At 38.4% G+C, this 23,753-nt stretch overlaps 1 protein-coding gene across 2 annotated transcripts in view; it reads left to right on the top strand.

Annotated features, from left to right (window-relative positions):
* Nucleotides 1-5,473: 5,473 nt before the first annotated feature.
* The window catches only part of LOC135219255 (uncharacterized methyltransferase Sca_1399-like), a 30,415-nt gene continuing 12,135 nt past the window's right edge, over nucleotides 5,474-23,753 (top strand). Inside the window, exons 1-6 of one of the 2 annotated variants that reach the window (XM_064255871.1) lie at nucleotides 5,474-5,604; nucleotides 6,133-6,222; nucleotides 9,975-10,060; nucleotides 10,337-10,441; nucleotides 13,119-13,270; nucleotides 18,131-18,246. In XM_064255871.1, the coding sequence (XP_064111941.1) occupies nucleotides 10,058-10,060; nucleotides 10,337-10,441; nucleotides 13,119-13,270; nucleotides 18,131-18,246 (376 nt within the window). In that variant the 5' untranslated portion in view covers nucleotides 5,474-5,604; nucleotides 6,133-6,222; nucleotides 9,975-10,057. The remainder of the gene's footprint in view (nucleotides 5,605-6,132; nucleotides 6,223-9,974; nucleotides 10,061-10,336; nucleotides 10,442-13,118; nucleotides 13,271-18,130; nucleotides 18,247-23,753) is intronic. The other variant, XM_064255870.1, reaches the window with a different exon arrangement.

Below are 23,753 nucleotides of genomic sequence, written 5' to 3'. Positions count from 1 at the left end.
TCGAGTATAGGGAGTTGGTTTTCATTAGGGCTGGATCAAATTATCTTAAAATCTTCGTAGTTGATTCTGCATTTGCATATTTGTGCATGGTTTCTTATATTTGAAAGCTCTGGACTAGAAAGCTTCATCCCTGTGCGGTAACTAATGCCTATGTGTGAGTCACATCGTACTTTGAGCAGTCGGCGAGTGCTTCCAACGTAAGTCTGTTAATTGCACGAACAGCATGTATACAAGTAAACTAGGCCAGACCGCATCAAAGTAGGCAATTTTTCTTTGTGTCGAAAGAATCAGCCTATGGTTTCTTGGATTCCTAATGATGAATTTCACATCAACTGCTGGGAAATGTTTGTTCATTATCTTCCTCAAATGCAGTATAAATGAGGTATCATAAGAGTATGGAAAGCTAACATAATATTTTAATTTAGAAGCTAGATGTACTGGAGCTGGTGGCTGGAATATTTTCTGTAGGGCCTTTCTGACATAACTAGAGAACAGGGCAGTTGGGTAACAATTGGTCCTAAAGAATTCCTGCTAGAAATTAATTTCATTATGAAACAAGCTCCAGTTTGAAGTCAAGGCTATAGCTCTGTGAATTAGGGTTGATAATGAATTAAGCTTAAAATTAATAGAACAGGAACTATAAAAAATTTGCCCCAAACCTGTAAATGTGGCCTTACGAAAAATTCCCGTTCTAGAACCATCATTCTCTCGTATGACCAAGGTATCGAGAAAATGCAATCTATTATTATTCTCTTTCTCAAATGCAAATTTTATATTAGTGTGTGATGCGTTTGCATATTCCAAGAAAAGGTCGCAATGATGATGGTCCCTAAAAAGTAAGAATGTGTCGTCCACATATCTACGGTAAAATAGCGGCTTAAAAGAGGCAGGACAATTGTCCAGTAGTTGCTGTTCAAACTAAAACATAAAAATATGTCTACCTGAACGTAAAAATCGTTAAAAACGAAGGCTGTGTCCCGCACAGCCAATTCTAAAAGCTTCTTAAAGTCAACTTTACTAAAACCTTGGAAATCATCATCGTCATTCACAAAAATGGTTTCTAGTATAAAGTCAATGGTTTCATCAACGGGAACATTTGTAAAAAGCGATTCAACGTCAAAGCTGGCCATGACGAGGTCAGAGTCTTGGCTGAGTATACTCTGTTTGAATTCCAAAGAGTTGTTTAGTTTATATCTGTTGTTAAAGCATTGGTCTAACAAAGGAACCAGGAATTTGGCTATTTTATAATTTGGCGTTGTATAGGAGGAGAGGATGGGTTCATAGGGATATTGTTCTTATGCACCTTAGGCAATCCGTACATAATACCGAAAGACGAACCAATAAAAAGAGCTCTTCATAGGTAGTTTGACTTATTGCTTTCCTGTCTTTGAGCGATCTTAAAAATCTATTAATTCTAGCTTCGTTTTTGAAGATTATTTTGTATTATTTTTGGCCTATTTTATGGAATTTGTTGCTATCGGACAAGATATCTTGCATTTTGTTAATATAATCATTTTTATTTAAAATAACAGTGCCTTTACCTTTATCGGGTTTAGATAAGACAAGGTCTTCTCTTTTGCTTAGTTTTTTAAGGGTATTCGAATCATGCCTATTAAAAAAAGGGATCCATCTAATTTTAAGTTTCTGAAAACTTTCATTGGCAAGAGAAGTAGTTCTTTTTGGAAATGTGATAAATTAGCACTTAAGGATAAGTTTTTCCTTTTGGAAAATAGAAGTTCGAAAGGCGAGAAGTGTTCAATGAAACCTGGCCTGCAATTTGGTAAGCAAAAGTCCAGTCCGAAGGACAACAAAAGCACTTCCCTTTTGGTTAAATTATAGCTAGAGGAGTTGAAGACCACCTTGTTATTATTACTGTTGAAGGTCGGTTTGGAAACACCTAGTTTATGAAGTTTGTTGTCATGGGTTTGCAGCGTCCTATCAATAATAAGGTTCACATCCTTAGTCAATAGCCAGTTAAAAATCAGAGAAGATCAATTAAAGTGAGTCTTTTTTTAATAAAATTGTACAATGGTTGAATTTGCAATGCATGTTTATCAATCAATCTCTCCTTTGCACGCACTTCAATGGACAATGAAGTATTGGTACTGTCGTGGTAAAATTTTGTATCGTGTAGTGAAGTTCTGTATAATTTGAATTTAACAAAATTGGGTACAACCTGGTTAATCTGACAATATTGGAGAAATTCCAAGTCCAGTTTGGCCTTCCACCACTTCATCGTCCCCTCCAATTTGCGGCATTTTTGTAGTAGTTGTCTGTCATATCTACGCTTTATTAGTTCTCGGAAGTGTGATATGCCGCTGGACCGAAGGCTTAACAGGAACAGCAGAGCGAACAGCAAGGGAAACATGTCGTATGAATAAAAACTATGCAGAATCAATGTTGATGAAAAGTCACCATCCGATATGCAATTGTTTTCCGTGGATAGTAATCATAGTCCAAAGAGGCTTTTGAATTTGTTCGGGGGAAAACTGGTCACGACGTCACCACGCATCACAGCAATAATCATCCAATAAGAGGTCAAGTCTAGTCCCCATCATGTAGCAGGTGAAAAGGCAAAAAAGCTCAATACATGGGTTGCTTTATTATTGCCAACGTTTCAAGACTATGGTCTCATTTTCAAGGCTATAAAAAACAAAAATACATAAACTACAAACTTCTCCAGCAAGATTAACATAAATTGTATCATACAAATAAGCAGGAGAAAAAAATAAATATATATATAAATTTTAAATAAAAATCAAATAAATAAAAACACACAATATATTAAACACTAAGTAAAATTGGTAAAATATATCAAATAAACCTTACAACCCGAGGTTCGATTGCTAAAAGGCCTGCCAAGTGCGAGAAGGAGTCGAGATAACCAAGGAAAGAAGATAAGAGTGGGCGGTCTAAGCAATGTATAATGGAACTGCTGTAGTGTTGTTATTCAATGTTGGAACGAGGTGCTTAATGACCAAGGATTCGAGTATAGGGAGTTGGTTTTCATTAGGGCTGGATCAAATTATCTTAAAATCATCGTAGTTGATTCTGCATTTGCATAATTGTGCATGGTTTCTTATATTTGAAAGCTCTGGACTAGAAAGCTTCATCCCTGTGCGGTAACTAATGCCTATGTGTGAGTCACATCGTACTTTGAGCAGTCGGCGAGTGCTTCCAACGTAAGTCTGTTAATTGCACGAACAGCATGTATACAAGTAAACTAGGCCAGACCGCATCAAAGTAGGCAATTTTTCTTTGTGTCGAAAGAATCAGCCTATGGTTTCTTGGATTCCTAATGATGAATTTCACATCAACTGCTGGGAAATGTTTGTTCATTATCTTCCTCAAATGCGGTATAAATGAGGTATCATAAGAGTATGGAAAGCTAACATAATATTTTAATTTAGAAGATAGAGGTACTGGAGCTGGTGGCTGGAAGATTTTCTGTAGGGCCTTTCTGACATAACTAGAGAACAGGGCAGTTGGGTAACAATTGGTCCTAAAGAATTCCTGCAAGAAATTAATTTCATTATGAAACAAGCTCCAGTTTGAAGTCAAGGCTATAGCTCTGTGAATTAGGGTTGATAATGAATTAAGCTTAAAATTAATAGAACAGGATCGATAGAAATTTTGCCCCAAACCTGTAAATGTGGCCTTACGAAAAATTCCCGTTCTAAAACCATCATTCTCTCGTATGACCGAGTTATCGAGAAAATGCAATCGATTATTATTCCCTTTCTCAACTGTAAATTTAATATTATTGTGTGATGCGTTTGCATATTCCAAAAAAAGGTCGCAATGATGATGGTCCCTAAAAAGTAAGAATGTGTCGTCCACATATCTACGGTAAAATAGCGGCTTAAAAGAGGCAGGACAATTGTCCAGTAGTTGCTGTTCAAACTAAAACATAAAAATATGTCTACCTGAACGTAAACATCGTTAAAAACGAAGGCTGTGTACCGCACAGCCAATTCTAAAAGCTTCTTAAAGTCAACTTTGCTAAAACCTTGGAAAACATCATCGTCATTCACAAAAATGGTTTCTAGTATAAAGTCAATGGTTTCATCAACGGAACATTTGTAAAAAGCGATTCAACGTCAAAGCTGGCCATGACGAGGTCAGAGTCTTGGCTGAGTATACTCTGTTTTAATTCTAAAGAGTTGTTTAGTTTATATTTGTTGTTAAAGCATGGTCTAACAAAGGAACCAGGAATTTGGCTATTTTATAATTTGGCGTTGTATAGGAGGAGAGGATGGGTCTCATAGGGATATTGTTATTATGCACCTTAGGCAATCCGTACATAATACCGAAAGACGAACCAATAAAAAGAGCTCTTCATAGGTAGTTTGACTTATTGCTTTCCTGTCTTTGAGCGATCTTAAAAATCTATTAATTCTAGCTTCGTTTTTGAAGATTATTTTGTATTCTTTTTGGCCTATTTTATGGAATTTGTTGCTATCGGACAAGATATCTTGCATTTTGTTAATATAATCATTTTTATTTAAAATAACAGTGCCTTTACCTTTATCGGGCTTAGATAAGACAAGGTCTTCTCTTTTGCTTAGTTTTTTAAGGGTATTCGAATCATGCCTATTGAAAAAAGGGGTCCATCTAATTTTAAGTTTCTGAAAACTTTCATGTGCAAGAGTAGTTGAAGACCACCTTGTTATTATTACTGTTGAAGGTCGGTTTAGAAACACCTAGTTTATGAAGTTTGTTGTCATGGGTTTGCAGCGTCCTATCAGTAAAAAGGTTCACATCTTTAGTCAATAGCCAGTTAAAAATCAGAAGATCAATTAAAGTGAGTCTTTTTTTAATAAAATTGTACAATGGTTGAATTTGCAATGCATGTTTATCATTCAATCTCTCCTTTGTAATCTGGAGCCCCATTCTGACAATATGTGCATTTCTACGTCTTCAGCTATCGCGCTTTTTTATTCTCCATTTTCCTTCATGTTATGGAAATATACACAGATAAAAATGAGCCAGTCATCGCTTGGAATCTTTAATAAATAAAATGAACTGGTTATTACGAGAGTTAAGAAAATATTCCCAACCGAACAGAATGGACAGAGAGTGCGAGAAATTCGCGAGATTTTCTCTCTCGGGACTCTGTGCAATTGGAGGAGAAAAAGATTATTGCCACAATGGCTGCTTCTTGATTTCCCCAGTGATCAGCGAGAAACACCTTCAGACTTCAAAAAACCTGTAGCACGATTATTTCATATCAAATACGTGAAGGAAGGAGTGTTAGCAATGCAGACTTCGAATATATAACCAAAATCACTATCTTGGTCAACGGTTTGATAGCTGGGCAAATTCCCAGATAATTATTTGATATGATGTCTTAAAATAATGCACTAATTTTTCCTTTTCAGAATATGATAGCTGTAACTGTCCGAGGATGCCGAATTCCATATGACTCATGAGTGTAAATGCTACTAATCAGTATAGTCAGGTGAGGGGGCGGGGTTTCTCAAGGTGAGTGCAATACAAGGTCTATTACAGCTACACGGTTAAGTTGTGATAATTTGCATCGAAACTTCGCCACCAGCGGAAACATCTGTGGAACTCTCCATAAAATCTGACGCTTCTGTTGCGGTAAGGACTCTTCTATTTTAACACAACTTTCGCAAAAGACACATAAAATTATATTTGCTTTACAAAGCCTTCTGTGAAGAAGCTGCATAGCGGCAATGAGACCGTTATTAGAGAGACGAAAAGAAAACTTCCATCACTTATGAGAGGGAGCACAGACCACCTTCAACGAAGTGTCACGACGGTTGGTTGTCAAATATTAATCTTATAATGAAAATGTGAATATTACAAAGTTAAGAGAAATAACACAAATATATAATGAGGATTTTTTGCTCAGTTTGTCGCCACATTCGATGAAAATTTCTTAAGATAAACTTAAGTTTGGGTGGCAGTCAGAAATCTCTCTCTCTCTCTCTCTCTCTCTCTCTCTCTCTCTCTCTCTCTCTCTCTTCTCGCATTTGGCACCTAACAAACGGTGCTCGTGGCTCTTACGATGCGTATTTTGCCACGCTGGCAGGGGAGGGACAATACCTTGGTAAATGTACGAGTGGCATTATTATTATAATTATTAATATTATTATTATTCTTCAGAGGATGAAACCTATTCATATGGGACAGGACCTCAGGAGCCATTGACTTGAAATTCAAGCTTTCAAAGAATATGGTTCTCATTTGGAAGAGGTAAGAGAAGGTATAGATAAATATCTAGAGAAGAGATCCCACTTGTTAAAAAAAGAAAAATTAATAAATAAATAAATATGTATCAATGAAAGGAGAAGAGTATTAAGGCAGTAATGCATTTTCATCTGTGCTTGAACTTCAAAAGTTCCCATTGGGACCCTAGCTGCAACCCCTCTCGTTCCTTTTACTGTAACTCCTTTCATATTCTCTTTCTTCCATCTTACTTTCCACCCTCTCCTAACAATTAACTCACAGTGCAACTGCTTTGACGTTTTCTTCCGGTTACACCTAGCAACCCTTTTACTATCAGTTTCCGTTTCAGCGCTGAATGGCCTCATAGATCCCAGTGCTTGGCCTTTGGCCTGAATTCCATATTCAGTTCAATTCATTGCATTACATCCTCGGGAGTGGAACACCCTTCTCACAACACCACTCACTCAAGAAGCAACAAGAACGACCTACCACCAAGGGTCTTAGACAACCCATACAACGCCATCTATGGTTATGAATATCAACTATTGTAACTCCTAAGATGCGTTACCATAAGGAGTGTAGTAACGCAATGCAAAGCTTTTAAATAAAACTTAAATTTCCATAGCAAAGGGTAAACTATCTCATTGTTTTCCATACTCTTAAATTTGAGTTTATTTCCTGATGGATCAACTCATCCTGGGGTCTTCACCACCTTAGATTTGAATTTATTTACTAACCATGGCTTTCCACAGTCCTAGGTTTATGTTCATTTCCTTCTCACAGTCTGAAATTTGCATTTACGTCCTGGAGGGCAAATTTTCCCCCGAACTTTTAACTATGATATATGAGTTGATTTCTTGAATGATACTACACCTTAATTCCTTGCTTTTTCAGCAGTTGTGGAATCGAATTTATTTTCTAATGTTAACTGCGAGGAATAGTAAACTATTCCTCGTTATTCTGCAGTCTTAGATTTTAATTTATTTACTGAAGGATAAACTGTCTTGTCCCAGTGTGGAAGATGAGCTAAAGGTGTATATTTGAATTTATGTCGTCAATCACACACTGTTTATGGACTTTCAAGAGATTCCAATTTAGCAAAGAATTCCATGTTTTTTCTCACTGAGGTGTGAGTTTATTTCTTGTAGGATAAACTAATCATGGTCCTTCCATATACGTAGATTCAAATTCATTTCTCGAAGGGCAAAGGGTCCAGTGATTCTCCACGCTCTTGAATTTGAGTTTATTTCCTAAATGGTAAACTATCCCATGGCTTTCTGCTGTTAAAGATCAAGTTAATATTTCGAGGGGTAAACTGTTTAATGGTACTATTTCACAGGTTAATAGCAAAGTTCATTTCCTGAGTTTGCACTACTATTCCTTGACTTTGCAGTCTTAGCCGTAAGTTTATATCTTGAAAAGTAAACTGTCTAAATGCTTTCCACAGTCATAGAGACAAGTTGGCTTCCTGAAGGTAACCTATCTAACATATATCCACCCTCTAATATCTGAGTATGTTTCCTGAAAGGTGAACTATTCCAAGCTTTTCGTAATTTTACCTTTGGGTTTATTTCCTGAAGGTAAAATCTGATGTGGCTCGCCACACGTTTAAATTTTTATTTTGTTTCTGAAGGGCAAATTTTTCTGTCTTTCAGTATTCTTAGATTTGAGTTTATTTCCAGAAGGGCAAAGTATTCGTGCAATGTCCCCAATCATTGAGTTTTTTTATGATAGGTAAACTATTTCTGGGGTTTCCAAAGTTGTAGATTTATTTCCTGCACCGCAAACTGTCCCATAGCATTTCATCATCTCAGATATGTATTCATTTCCTAAATTATACTGTACTCTTACACGCTTAAAAAATTGGGTATTTCTTAAAGGGTAAATGATCTGAAGGGTAAACTATCCATGGGCATTTTACACTTTTGCAATCAAATTCATTTTTTGAAGATTAAGCTATTCCAGTGCTTTATACACACCCTGATTTAAGATTTTGTGGAAGGCAAAGTATTCCAGGGTTTTCTATACCTTAAGATTTATTTTCATTTCCTTGAGATTAAAAAACTTATCCATGGATTCCCCCACTCCTAGGTTTTAGTCCATTTCCTGCTGGATAACTCGTTATGAGCTTTTCACAATGTTAGAATTGAATTTATTGCCTGCAGGATAAACTAATCCTAGTCATTCCAGTCTTAGATCCCAGTTTATTTCCAGAGGTAAATTACTCCACAACTCTTTGCAAACTTTTTGAGGGGTAAACTGTTCCACAGCTTTCCAAAATTCTTAGAGTTTGGTATATATTCCAAGGAGTGTAAGATATTCCTGGGCTTTCCGATTTCTGTTATTTGAATTTACTTACACTCTTAGGTTTGGGTTTACTTCTAGATCGCCAAACTATCCCATGACCATCCACACCCTTAAACTCAGAAAGGCAAAGTATCCAATGGTAATGCACAGTCTTATAATATTTCAGTTTATTTCCCGGAGGGTAAACTATTCCAGAGCATTCCAAAGTTTTGAGTTGACATCCTAAAGGGTGAATGAGTCCATGGGGTTCCTTAGCCGTAGACTCAAGTTTATTTCCTCAAGGGTAGAGTAATCCTGAGCGCTCCATATATTTAGGTTTGTGTTTATTACCTGAACTTAAACTATCCTTTGGCTTTCCATACACCTAGGCTTATGTTCAATCATCAAAGGTAAATTTTTCGTTGGCTTTCTGTAGTCAAAGTTTAAGATTTTTTACTGAAGACTAAGCTACTCCTGGACTACTTCCCACAGTCTTAGCTTGAACTTGTTTCCTGAAAGGTCTGCTACCTCGTGACTTTTCAGTGTTTTACTAGAGCTTATTTCCTTAAAGTCTTTTATTTATTCCATGGAGTTCCACAGTCCTAGACTAGAGATTATTTCCTGAAGGATAAACTATTACATGATTTTTCACACTCTTCCATTTGGGTTTATTTCCTGAAGGGTAAATTATCCCTGTGCTTCATGAACTCTTCTTGTTGCTTATTTCCTGAAGTGTAGACTTTCCAATCTAAGATTTGAGTTTATTTCACAATGGGTCAGCTTGGACACTCTTTTTCTAATTCTGCCTTTTATTATTTAGTTTTTTTTATTTCTTAAGAGTATTATTTCTTTTATTTTTATTTTTGTAATTCTATGCAATCTATTTTCCTCACAGTTCGCTTTTCCTTTTTTACTATATAGATGTTTTACTCCGCAGAACTTTCTGTTACATGTGCTACTTACATTTACGCACCTTCGTTTTTCATTTATTGGCTCTCCAAACAAATGTCTGCTTTTGCTTGATTTTGCACATTCGTCCGTATAGTAGATGACTTCTCCATCTTCAACAATAATGAAAATAAAACGAGAGGAAAATGTCTCCTACTTTCATAAGAGCAAACCCGCAGACGTGAATCTTTATCCCTGCCTCTGTAGATCCATGGCCAGGATTTGTTCAATCTGTGATGCTATTATTTTGTCTTTATCTTCAGAGCAAACAGGACCGCCTGCTGTGAAAGAAAACGATGAAGCTGTGGGTCATTTTTTGGTGTCTGCTGATCAGTACAGGAAAAACTATAAGATGCAAAATATTTAAGATAATTAAATTAACAACGTGGACGGATGTAGTAAACTGCCTCTGAAGAATGTCTTTCACACATAATTTTTTGCAGTTATCACTATATTGTGTTTGATTGGAGAGTTGTTCGTTGATTTGTACCTGCTTTACTTATTTATGATAATTTTTGTCTTTTTTTTCTTTTATTTGACCCCAGGAACTATGGAAGGAAGACTGGCTCACTGACCTCAACTCATCTATCAGTTTCCTTATTCTCGTTGTTTTCGGTTCTTCCAAAATATGGTAAGAGGTTAAAGTTTATTCTGGATTAAGTTGGAGTTTTAGAGGTTCTTCTTATTATTCTCAGCTCTTTAAAATTTTTGAAATATAAAGCAAAATTCCATATTTAATCTAGGATGCAACACAACTCGTTCAGTTTTTGAAAAACTTGGTATCAATGCCTAGATTAAAGCAAACTTTCATCAGCAATCCAAATTTACCATAAATCTGAGGTCAAGAGAATTATATTGCTTATGATCATGTGACACCGTCATTTTGTTTTATTGAATTTCCTGCCAGGACCAAAAAACTTCATCCGAGATCGTCTGTCGTTTTATTGTACCAGGGAACCCACCAGATAAAGTGATAGAGGCCTACTCTGAATGGGCTCAACATTTTAATGAGGTAAATGTAACTGTTAGTCCTCTTCTGACTCTTGTGTTAACTTTTACACACACACACACACACCCATCCACACACCCACACACACACACACACACACACACACACACATTGTGGCGGGATCACAAGCTCAAAACAAGTGGCAGAATGCGCCCCCCCCCCCCCCCCCCCCCTCCCCCCCCCCCCCCCCCCCCCCCCCCCCCCCCCCCCCCCACCCCCCCCCCCCCCCCCCCCCCCCCCCCCCCCCCCCCCTCCCCCCCCCCCCCCCCCCCCCCCCCCCCCCCCCCCACATACACTTAACCAGCCCAGTTGCCAAACTCACACTCAGCCACACTTTCCTCTTTACACTACAGAATTCCTGCAGGACAATTGACCTATACCAACAAAAATCAAAAAAACATAAACACATATTCTCACCCAACTGCAGATACTCAGGGCTATGCTGTGCTGTCCACTGGTTAAGGTCACGGAGATACCAACAACAACAAGACCACAACCAAGAACCCCAACCTAAAACACATACCATAACACAACACCCAAGGACCACAACCCCACAACTCAACAACACAACAACAAAAAGGAACGCAACAACAAAAAAGAAACACAACCACAACCCAAGACCACTGCATAAAAACCACCAACACAAAAACAACAACACAAAAAGGCAACACACACACCCACCACCAACACAACAGTTCCCCAACAACAACCCTCAACTACAACAACTCACAAAACTCAACAAAACTCACAAGCACAACAAATCCAACAGAGGCACAACAACTCTAAGCAACAAATATCACACCCAACAACAATCAGCAACAAACCAATAACCCACCACTTAAATGACTTTCTATGCCTCAACACTTTCCACAGTGGTCACTGCCAACACTTACTGATCATCACCAGCTCTCACCAAAGACTGAACAAAGACTGACTCAAAACACAGAACTCTAAACTCCAACAACACCAGCAGACAACTCAGAACTCACCAACAGCCAATTCAATCGTTAACCATCCAACCACCAATTACCCCTCTCTCTCTCTCTCTCTCTCTCTCTCTCTCTCTCTCTCTCTAGAACTCCATAACTCCTCCATAACACACACACACACACACACACACACACATACATGTTATCGGACCTCTTTTGTTCTCAATTTTATTAGAGCCAACTCTAAGGTAGTTTGTCTGCGACGCAGTATTGGTATTTATTATCTCTTAAGAACAAGTGATTCATTGAACAGATTATTGATTCTACTGTCTTAGGGTTTATGAGGTGTGTCATGCGGGTGACGGCGGATTTGGAAACACTTGTGTGGGGCCACTGAAAAGTGCAATAGATAGGCAATTCAATCTCATCAAGCAATCAAGCATGAAGACTTCCAGGGGGAACTGTAAAGTGTGAGGTAGGTACTGGCACTCTCACCAGACAGCAAGCAGCAAGGCTTGAGGTGTGTCAGTGGCAGTGACAATTGAATGTGGGCACTGAAGAGTGCATAGTAGGAACTGGCAGTCTCACCAGAATCAAGTGCTAAGGCTTCCAGAAGGCACCATAAAGTGCGCAGAAACACAGGTGTGTATGAACCAGAAGTGTACATAGAGATGGGTTCAGACACGGGAACGAGCAGTGTTTTCCAAATGCTGGAAGCAGAGAAAATCTCTCACCACTCTGTAAGAGTGGTTACACACAGCATGTGTCTCAGATTCCAAACAGGGATCTGCAAATCTTGGCCGATAGGTAAATGGGTTGGTGTTAGAGACTGGTAAAACAAGTGGCTATAAGCACAAACTAAAATCAGATAGAATTGCTTTCTCGAAAGTAAGAGGGCTAGCTTTGCTACTTAAGAAATAGTTTTGTATACTGAAATCTCCAAAGCATAACGAATAGGAGCATCCTCGCTAATTGTTGGCTGTGAGTAAGAGGGAAGCAGGAAGACAAGTACTTTTACTTGGCCTATATAAGGTGAACGGTTAAGGTCACGTCTTCTACAAATAGGAAGTGATATTGGCAAAGATGGGTGTGAATGAGGCCTCTACTCAGTGTCGTTGGCCAATAACACTGGGCTCAAGTTCTCATGTACTATGACCTTACGCTATCATAAATTCATACGAGTTTACGTTAATCGGGGAAAGGTGTATGCTAGCTCTTAACTCTTTGATCGTGACTTAATGAAATATGCGCTGTTCAATACATCAAGTGCACTTGACTCATATAAATAAATTGATGAAGAAATAAACAGGTTTTATGAAATCATATTTGGAAAAGATTGAAATCCTTGCCTCTTGAGATGTTCGTCCATTCTAGACACTCTGTGGATGCTTTACCATATCGTCCTATTCTGGATCAATAAAGCGGGGAAGGCAATAGATTGATAAGTAAGCATCGCAAAATATTTCTGTTCCATATCATCAGGTACCTATTCGTGGTGTTACACTCGGGAATTCACTATTATGCAACCCATGGGAAAAGCTAATGTGATCAGCAGTGTTACCATGATCGGTTTATAACTCTCTGAATCGTTCTCTAGTGGTGGCGCGGAACTAAACAATTGATATCAATTCCCTAGTTTCTTTTTCTTTGGTTTTCTTAGCTTGCGTTAGTTTTCCCCTGAGGATGAAACACACTGGAGTCCCTGGTGCTTTTTCCATAACTATAGTTACTTGCTATTTTTTTCTCCCCAGATTTTTGATTCATTGAATTACATTGGCCACAAATTAGTAGCCAATCAGGCGGCAGCCAGAATCCCTCAAGAGAAGCGAGGCGCCTTGAAAGTCATTGACATTGCTGCTGGGACGGGAAGAGTTGGTCGACTGCTGAGAGACAAAGGCTTCTCGTGAGTTACTTCTCTTCATTCTTACGAATAAACGCCCGTATGAAACAGATGTCACCATTTAAACCCTTGCCGCTATGTATCCCGTCTGAGTTTCCCCTTCGGTTGATATATTATATATATATATATATATATATATATATATATATATATATATATATATATATATATATATATATATCAACCGAAGGGGAAACCTCAGACGGGATACATAGCGGCAAGGGTTTAAATGGAGACATCTGTTTCATACGGGCGTTTATTCAAAGCAACGTTTCAGGGACCAGCCCCATTTTCAAGCTGAAAATTACAATAATAAAATAAATTAGAATAATTACTCATCTAAAAAACATACAATTACAATACATAAAGCAAATTACAAGAACACCAACGAAACTCAAGTATCATTTTTCCGAGTAGAGTTAAGGAAGACGAGTGACTAAAAAACAAAACAAAAACACAGGCATCTGTGTTGTTTACGCCAGGTACAGAGGGGTGGAGGCAGTTTGGTTGTTCAGTTTCCAAAAAAGCACGTTTGTTATCTTTCTCGTAATCAATTGTGAATTTTTTACTTGGGTGGGCCAGATTAGCATAGTGTAAAAATAAGTCGGCTCTATATTTATCATTAAATAAGATAAAAGTGTCGTTGACATAACAACAGTAAAATAACGGGTGATAAGCCAGAGGGCAGTTGTCCAGCAACCGCTCCTCTAACTCACACAAAAACATTAGCCAGCACCGGGACAAGGGGACTTCCATTGCCATACCGCAGCAATATATATAAATATATATATATATATATATATATAGATATATATATATATATACTATATATATATATATATATATACAAATACATATATATATATATATATATATATATATATATATATATATATATATATATATATATATATATATATATATATATAACTTTACGAAAATACACATTATAAAATGGCAGAAAATATTAACACTAAACAAACTTTACAAAACACATTAACAAATGGTAGAAATTAAACATTAACACTTAAACTTTACATAAAACTTAGAATTAAATATCTTTTATTTTTGTCTTTTTTTGATTTTTACATTTTTTTTTTTACTTTTTTATACTTTAGGAATTTTTTTTTTTTTTTTTTTTTTTTACAAAATTTCAATTTCCTTCACCCACTTTCAACTTTCTGTTTTTTCGTATCACTTGGATCATCCTGTTGCTTACTCCTACTAAAGGCCCCTTTAAAAAATCCTATCATTTGAGATTGCTTCTGCCTGCTTTTCACAATGTTCCTGAAACGACTCAGGCAAACGTCATCGAACTGCACAAGCATGCGTGGGCGGATACGGCATCAGGCCAGTTTCCTCCACGTAGAATTCAAGGTTCACCTCGAAACCTCCTGCCAATCTTGATCGATGACTCGGATGCGTATCACGATATCGAAATGCTTCTTCCAAAATTCACGCAAGGTGAGGTTTGTGGTATCGGTGATGTTGAAACATCTCTTGAAAAAATGTGTTTCGTATGCAGCTTCTTGAAGTTCGATATCACTTGCTGGTCCATGGGCTGGAGGAGAGGGGTGGTGTTAGGTAGAAGATAAAGAACCTTGATAAAAGAATACTCCACTAGGATAGCTTCCTCGAGGCCAGGAGGGTGAGCAGGGGCATTGTCCAACAACAGCAGACATTTCAGAAGGAGGCGCTTCTCTTCCAAAAATTTCTTCACTGTTGGGACGAAACACAGATTTACCCACTCGGTGAACAAAAGTCTCGTTACCCAGGCTTTTGCATTAGCCCTCCACATCACTGGAAGTTTCTCCTCTAGCACTTTGTTGGCCTTGAAAGCTCGAGGAGTCTCCGAATGATACACAAGTAGGGGCTTCACCTTACAATCCCCACAGGCATTGGAAAAAAGTGCGAGCGTAAGCCTGTCTTTCATAGGCTTATGCCCAGGTAGCTTCTTCTCTTCCTCTGTGATGTGCGTCTGACGAGGCATTTTTTTCTAAAAAAGGCCAGTCTCGTCGCAGTTGAAGACTTGCTGAGAACTGTAGCCTTCATTGATTGTCATCTCGTCAAACGTCTTAATAAAGGCGTTGGCCGCTTTTGTGTCTGAGCTGGCAGCCTCCCCATGCTGCCCCACCGAAGGGATGCCAGTCTGTTTCCAGAATTTTTCAAACCACCCACGAGAAGCCTTGAAGTCTGGGGTTGGCATCGATGTCCCTTCTCCTCCGTTGTCTTTGGCCTGGGCAATCAAATCGCTGAAAATAACGCTGGCCTTGTGGGAGGTTGCCGTTTCGGTTATCGCATCACCAGCGATTTATTTGTCTTTTATCCATACAAGAAGCAGCCTCTCCATCTCATCATGCACGTGGCTCCTATTGTTGGAAGGTGTAGCTGCTTTGATGGCTTCCTTCTGCTTAAGGATGGTACCTATCATCGACGGATTTCAGCTATATTCCTTAGCGATCACACTCAACCGCATGCCAGCCTCATACTTCTTGATTATCTCCATCTTTGTCTCCATAGAAAGCATCCTCTTCTTTCCATGAACTTCAGCAACTTTCTTGGGACCCATGACTATACATAATTAAGTTATGTACTAATTAAGTTCTCACACAACACGATAAAGTACAAAGCGAAATCACTAACACGAATTTACGTTAACAAACAAAATCGTATATGTGAACAAACGAATTCCGCGTGTGTACGATAACGGTGCTGCTACAGAATGGCCGAATGATGCCTTTACGTAGAGCATGATGGGGTAGATGCTAACCAATAGGAGAGCAGGATCTTACGGCGTTGACTAGCATCAGGAACCAATGGGAGAGCGGGAGGATGGTGGTGAGTCTACTCAGTTGGCAGCGCGCGAGTTTTAAAATTGTTCTCGGTAGTCCGGGCGAATCTCGGGACTTTACAGTAACACCCTTTCGTAACCTGAATTATTTTTGTATGCAGAGGGTAAAAAATCTTCGTATTTGCTTTCGTAACTTGAATTTTTCGTAACTTGGGACTTTCATATATCGAGGTTCCACTGTTTATATACGTGTGTGTGTGTGTGTGTGTAGGGGAACTGCTACAAATGTAAGGTAGCAAAATCGGCCTGAGTGGGGGGCAACTGGAATAGGTGTTGACAATGAGATATAATTATACAATTAGTTTGTTTTGCACAAGGATTGTTAGCTATCTCCTTACCATAAAGTTTTTATTAATTGGGAAAATAAATTGACGTATCCTTATTATGTATTTATTCTTGGTAGGGAAACTTATAACTTCTTTTCCACCTTTTATTTTTGGGTGCTTGGACTGAGACAAACTATTCTGCACTTTTCTTTCTTTACAAGTCTATTCTTAGTGGCTTGGCCCTTTCATCAAAACGCCTTCCTGTTATCTTTCCTGTAGTAATTGGTAAGCTTCTCATTTGGAAACGCCTCTTCGTCCATGCCCAGGCTCTTGAGGGTGTGTCTTTAGGCATTCATTCTTGTAGGATATTCATGGAGGCCTACTATAGGAAGTCCTCAAAAGTCTGGCACTGCTAATTTGATTGGTTAAAACCAAAAGGCCTACCTTAATAGGGAGGAGTCTCAACTTCTTCCCTTAAACAAAGGTGCATCAAGTTTTCCTTTGTAATATTAAACAGAAGGCCCTCGAGATGGTCTAACCCAAATTAATTCTCGGCGCTCGAACGTGGCAGAAAATGTCAGGAGAGCCGTAGTGTTGATTAATTTTCTATAGTGGAAGTGACATAGGTCTTCGGGAGATATAAACCGTATTCCGAGGTTTCAAATTTCCTGGGTGCCTGAGTTTCAAGCTTGAGTGAGAGAGGTTCTTTCTTATACTTTGGTAAGATCATTATTTCGTTCTTTTTTCCGATTCCCCCTCCTAGGAGCTCTGCCACGAGTCCAGGTTACTCAGTTTCACTTACCTACATTGACCACTGAGCATTGGCCTGCGTCCTTGACACGTCCTTCCGCTTTCACTTCATCTCACAAAAAGGTTTCACTTTACTGTTGTTACTATGACTTTCGCTTCTTCATTTGAACAATCACTTTCGACCCTCTTCCCAGGGCAGTCTAAGGATTCAGTACGATGCACACTCATTGGTTATACAGAGCTGCGGACTCAGTCAGTGACCAATCCCCAGTCTGAAGGATTCGGTGTTTGTTAACAACATCAACATTGCTTCACCTTTCTGCTTCCAAAACGTCGTCGTCTCCGACCCTCATCTTCATGACTCCTCCCTCTTAGGAGCATCCACGAGTGGAGTTTTCTCATTTTCCAATGAGCATTGGCTCACGTCTTTGATACGTACTTTCTTTCTCTCACAAACACTTCTAGAGATCCTTCTTAAAGTTTCATTTCATTGTTACGACTTTTGCTTTATAAATCATCAGTTTTGCTGCACATTCATTTATTAAACACAGTGTTGACTCAATCAAAGACCGCCAGTCTGAACGCCTTCTTGTTTATTATTAACATTACTTTAAGGACATCGTCTCCAACCCACAGTGCCATACCTCCCTGCCCCATAGGAGCATTGGCACGAGTGCAGCTTGCTCAGTTCTACTTACCTGTATTGCCTACATTCATTTTCATTGAGCATTGGCTTACGTACCTGACATGTCCATAATCATATATTCCTAATGATCCTTCTTAAGGTTTCATTTTATTGTTACGACTTTTACTTCATCTAAATAAACAGTTTTGACACTAATCTTCGCAAAATATTTTCTACTTTATAATGAGGCTTCGGTTATGTTTATGTCGTCAAAAGTAGCATGTTGAAAACGCAACTGGTTCATATGCATTATAATCATGTCTTAATGTACCTGTTACGAATGAATCAAAATCTAATATCCTTTTCGACAGAAACATTGACGCCCTAGAGCCATCAAAGGGCATGTTGGATGTGCTACAGAAAACAGGAGCGTATACGAACACGTACGCAGAGTTCCTGGGAGTTGGACAAAATTCAGTCCCTGAAGGTAAGGTAGACTCAGATCTTCACTGCTCACGAATTATTACCTTTAGGTATTGACAGAATTTGCAGGAAAATGCGGATTTTCTCAGTCTGATTTTTTCATTAATGTAATCTGAATGGAGGTATCCATCATTTTATTACTAGAATGAGTGTCTGCGGTTCTGAGGGCTATTTTCTTCCTACAGGTCAACAATCAGAGCTCTGTTATGAAAAAGTTGTCAGTGTAGAACAGGATAAACTGGAAGTTGAAGGGTTTCATTTTATTCGTGCATGCCTCTAGCATTTTGAACAATTAATGGGTAGAAGCACTCTTGATTACTTTTATTCATGTCAAGGTTTGTTGTTATGTAAAATCCTCATGAAAAAATGTTTTGTAACTGTTTTGAATATACTATAATTGGAAAGATCTCTTGGATTTATATAAAAAAAAAATTTTGTAGACTGCGCCATTAAGAATTGGCTTACTACAGATTTCAGCATGATACACTCGGTGGTCATACAGAGAAAATTTGTAACTTTGGAAGCTTGAATCCCAAGTCTATGAGCCCTGTGGGGTTGTTCCAAATGAATAGGGTTCATCTTCTGAATAATAATAATAATGTTTTATTAAATGGTAGAATTAACAGAGTTTATTTTATACAGAATTCTTGACTTGCTTCCCTGGCCCACTGATATTTCTAAGCAGTTGTCCAATGTTCATCATGATGGCCAAAACGAGGTGGCCGATACATGTAGACGTACTTTAGAAAACCCTAAAGAAACACAAGAAATACTAATTGACCCCTGACCTACGGGACGCGCCTGAATACCCATTATCTACCCTATCCTGTCCTTGACCACCCGTCTTTGATAACCCCTGCCCGAAATTCCGTTGATGACTGAAAGCATGATGAACATCGGACATCTGCTTAGAAATACCAGTGTACTAGAGGAGCAAGTCATTAGAAGAACTGTGAGAATTCGGTATAAAATAAACCCTGTAAATTCTGCCATTATATTTAATAAAATATGTTTGAAAGAAGGTCTGTTTCCAGCATACAATAATAATAATAATAATAATAATAATAATAATAATAATAATAATAATAATAATATTTTGTAGAAAGACCCTCTTTTTATTGCAAATGCTGTTAAAAAGGATGGCAGAATTAAGCGAGTTGATTTTATATATTGTTTTTCCCAATATTTTTCCTTACAATTCGTTTCTCAGGCTCAGCAATGTTTCTGAGTAACTGGCCAATATTCAGCATTTACAATTTTTGGAAATTCCAATATGAATATTGGCCAGTTACTCAGAAACATCGCTGAGCCTGAGAAGCGAATTGTAAGGAAAATAGAAAAAACAATGTTTATAATAATAATAATAATAATAATAATAATAATAATAATAATAATAAATAAAAGGGGGAAGCAGGACCTTAGATACATGCCTTTTCGAAAAAAAGAATGGCAGAATTAAGCAAACTTATCTTGTAAAGAATTTTCTCTGTTTTTCTGATAATTCGTTTCTCATAATCAGTGAGACTGCTAAGTAAGTGACCTTTATTTGGTGTCAATCTGGTATTTCTGATGTCTAATTGAATGTCAAGATCTGATATTTCTTCTGTATTATCAATAGTAAAAATATATAGGATAAATACTGGCTGTCCAGCTAGATAAACCGACCAAGCTGGGAAGATAAGTCTTTATCAGGGTGATATTCTTTATTGTCCAAAGACTGGTACTGCAAAGTGACGGTGAAAAACGACACAAGAGAAACAAAATGCAATGAATTGCAGTGTGCAAAATTGCAATCACTCAAACTAATAGAGCATCACAAAACCGCAAATTACGGGAATTCTGAATCACAATGCAAAATGAAATGCAACTTTATGGGGTAACACATCAAAACGAACTTTCGCAGACAACTTACGGTGTAGTCTGCCACGGGATGCTTATACTCATCTCACACACTAGACACTTCTCAAGCAACAACGCTAACAAATTGGGGTTTAACACCACACAGCAAACATTATCCCATCATGAAAAACTCCTGCACGAGTCTCTGGCACCACATCGTGCAATCGCGCCAAAAACGAATGTAAACAAAACAAGAGCGAAATGGGCAACCACAAAACATCACACATCAAGGCAGCAGCAAACGACATGAGCCCAAAACAGTACATGATACAACTCAGGAGATATGATAATTCAATTGTATGCAAGACAGTCTCGCTGATTATCTGATTATGAGGAACGAATTATCTGGTTATGCAATAATAATAATAATAATAATAATAATAATAATAATAATAATAATAATTTGGACTGGTTAAGCAACATTGGGGCTGGTAAGTCGTTGGATGGGTGACGGATCTCCTCGGCATTGATTCCTTGGGAAGAGATCTTTATCACAACTTCCTCAGTCTACTCAGCTGTAAATGATTACCTGTCCCCCATGGGTAGGGTCCAGCTATGGGTTATTTAGCAAAACTCAGGAATGATGGAAAGAAATTAAGGATTAAACAACAAAGACGTAAATGGAACCTCTGGCAACAGAGGAGCTTCATCCGGCAGCCAGGTATTCAGCCCAATTGAAGGGGAAGACGGTCAGGTACTTGGAGGTCGTCATCCAGCAACTGACCACCACAACGATAGTAACCAGCGACCTGAGACTGGAGCTACAGAAGCAAACCAGAATCTTCTTCTGGACAGAAAACAAGGAAATATGGAGATACAACATCAGAAGCAGCCCAATGGATGGATGGATGGATGTATGAGTTTTAGGGCAAAAGCCCAGGCACTGTGGCCAAAGAAGCCATTCAGCGCCGTAATGGAGATTAAATAAATTACATTATGAATGAGTACTCTAATAAGTGTATGAAGAAAATGGTTCATATATAAATTACCATATGAGAAATGAATGAATTAATGAAGAAATAAATGAAGAAAATGCTTAATAAATAAATATATATATCTATGATGTGATAGATAAAAAATAATTAAATGTTATTAAAAATATTTATAGACTTTAAAAAGGAGATGAGAGCAGAAATATCTGCTTCATCTCCCAAAATATCACAAAGGGATTTACCCCTAAGATATATCTCTCTCTGGTTAAAATATCTGGGGCAAGCAACCAGAATGTGCTCCACTGTTAGCATCTCGCCACCGCAAGCACACTCTGGGAGGCTGCCCCCTTCTAAAATAAACTGATGGGTCAAATAAGTGTGCCCAATCCTCAGTCTGCTTAACCCTGGACAGATATCGTGGGTCCTGCACGACCCAAGGAGTGTTTCAAAAAACATGTTTTTTTCCCATAAATTATCACCCATGTCCAATGCGGGTGTAATCGACCTGCAGACGGTCTAGTATACTGTCAGGTTTGATGGTGAGCAGACGTGCCAGCCCCTCTCTTCAGTGCATCCCTATTTTCTGAGGAACCACTAGGGTCAAGGACGACCCACATCTTAGTAGAAAGGTTAGTGATCGAAAATCAAAGTTATTACATAACAGTTTCTCAATGAACACTCTGGATAGTCATGTGACTTTGTTGTGTTGGAAAGTCTAGCTGGGTCCTATATCTAAGTAACACACCACAAACCGAGTGGCAGAGATGCCACATACCGCCATATTGTCCAATTTGCTTCGAGTGCCACTTTTTGCATTTTTTGCATAAAGCAAAGTTTCTAGATAAACATCAGATATTGAGTATTATTCCCATTCTAATCGTGTTATGTACTGTTGGAATATGTCGGAGGATGATGTTTTTATAAAATGAATGCCTTTGTGAATGCATTATCACGTCGTAAATGCGCTCAAGGTCACGTGACCTTGTAGTGCCAATTTCTGTGTTTTTTTACGAATAGCAAAGTTCTTATGTAGCCAATTCATGTCGGACTGTGTGCATAATAGCTAATTAGTGTATTTTTTTTTATATTGTAAATTGTTTCGGGATGTTTATGGGTCACGTGGAGCACTCTGGGAGCGGCAGAGATGTCACATAGCAGAAATATTGTCTAATTTTTTCTTTCGAGTGTCATTTTTTGAAGTTTTTGCAAAAAGCAAAGTTTTTTTAGATAAATGTCGGATACTGAGTATTGTTCATTTCAATCGTATTTTGTACTGTTGGAATATGTCGGAGGATGATGTTTCTATAAAATGAATGCCTGCCACTTACCTACGACTTACATATGCCCTTATGGTCACTGACATTCAGTGCTAATTTCTGTGTTTTTTTGCGAAGAGCCAAAGTTATTACGTAGCCAACACGTGTATGACTGTGGCATAATAGCTAATAGTATAGTTTTTTTGTATTGGGAAATGTTTTACTATGTGCGCAATCATGTACGGGAGACGTTTTACTTCGTATGCTGTTTTGTAGCAAACGTGTGCGCGACCTTGGTAGTGGCTGAGGTGCCATATTGCCAATAATCCATGCGTCTTTGAATGCCCGTTTTTTTTCTTTTTTTTTATGAAAAAAGCAAAATTATTAGGTAAACGAAGCATATTGGAAATTGAAAAGTGTTCATGCTAGTATGTTGTTCAGTCAGTATAGTTTTCAGCTATAAATGTTTATAGTGGAATATGTTGGAGGTTGGCGCGTTGTTTCATCGCGTACGTACTCTGGGCCATTGTATGCGAAGATTCTGTTTACCTTCTTTTCCGATGTGCTCATTTCTAATGTTTTGCCCCCCCCCCCCCCCCCCCACCCCCCCCCCCCCCCCCCCCCCCCCTCTCTCTCTCTCTCTCTCTCTCTCTCTCTCTCTCCTCTCTCTCTCTCTCTCTCATTCCTCTTTGATCCTTTTTTTGATTAGTGTTTCGTATATTCGTGGGTCTCTCTCTCTCTCCCTTTGTTTTAGTGTTTCACATATTTCTGGGTCTCTCTTTCACTCTCTCTCTCTCTCATCCTTTGTTTTAGTGTTTCGCATATTTCTGGGTCTCTCTCTCTCTCTCTCTCTCTCTCTCTCTCTCTCTCTCTAATGCCTCTTTGATCCTTTATGTTTTATGTTTCGTATATTTGTGGGTCTCTCTCTCTCTCATCCTTTGTTTTTAGTGTTTCGCAATTTCTCTCTCTCTCTCTCACTCTAAAAATGAATCTATCTCATCTTTGAAAGCTATAGTAAGTAAAGCACTCTCTCTCTCTCTCTCGCGATATAAATAATTCCATCTCATCTCTGAAAGCTGTAGTAAGTAAAGTTCTCTCTCTCTCTCCTCCTTCTCTTGTTGTGCGTAAACATCTCTCTCCCCCCCCCCCTCTCTCTCTCTCTTGTTGCGTAAACATCTCTCTCTATCTCTCTCTTTTGTTGTGCGTAAACACCTGCGTGACCGACCTTGGAAGTGGCTGTGATCCCATATATTGACATTTGATCCATTTCCTTTCGAATGCCCCCTTTCTGTGCGTGTGCGTGTGTGTGTGTGTGTGTGTGTGTGTGTGTGTGTGTGTGTGTGTGTGAATGTTTTTTTTTTTTTTTTTTTTAAGCAAAGTTATATGGTAAACATTGCGAAGAGAACAGGGTTCATGCTAGTATA

Source organism: Macrobrachium nipponense, chromosome 1 (genome assembly GCF_015104395.2).
Source record: "Macrobrachium nipponense isolate FS-2020 chromosome 1, ASM1510439v2, whole genome shotgun sequence".
In the NCBI taxonomy this organism is placed as follows: Eukaryota; Metazoa; Arthropoda; class Malacostraca; order Decapoda; family Palaemonidae; genus Macrobrachium; species Macrobrachium nipponense.
The sequence above is the reverse complement of the archived record's forward strand: the minus strand, read 5'-3'. Positions and strand labels throughout refer to the sequence as shown.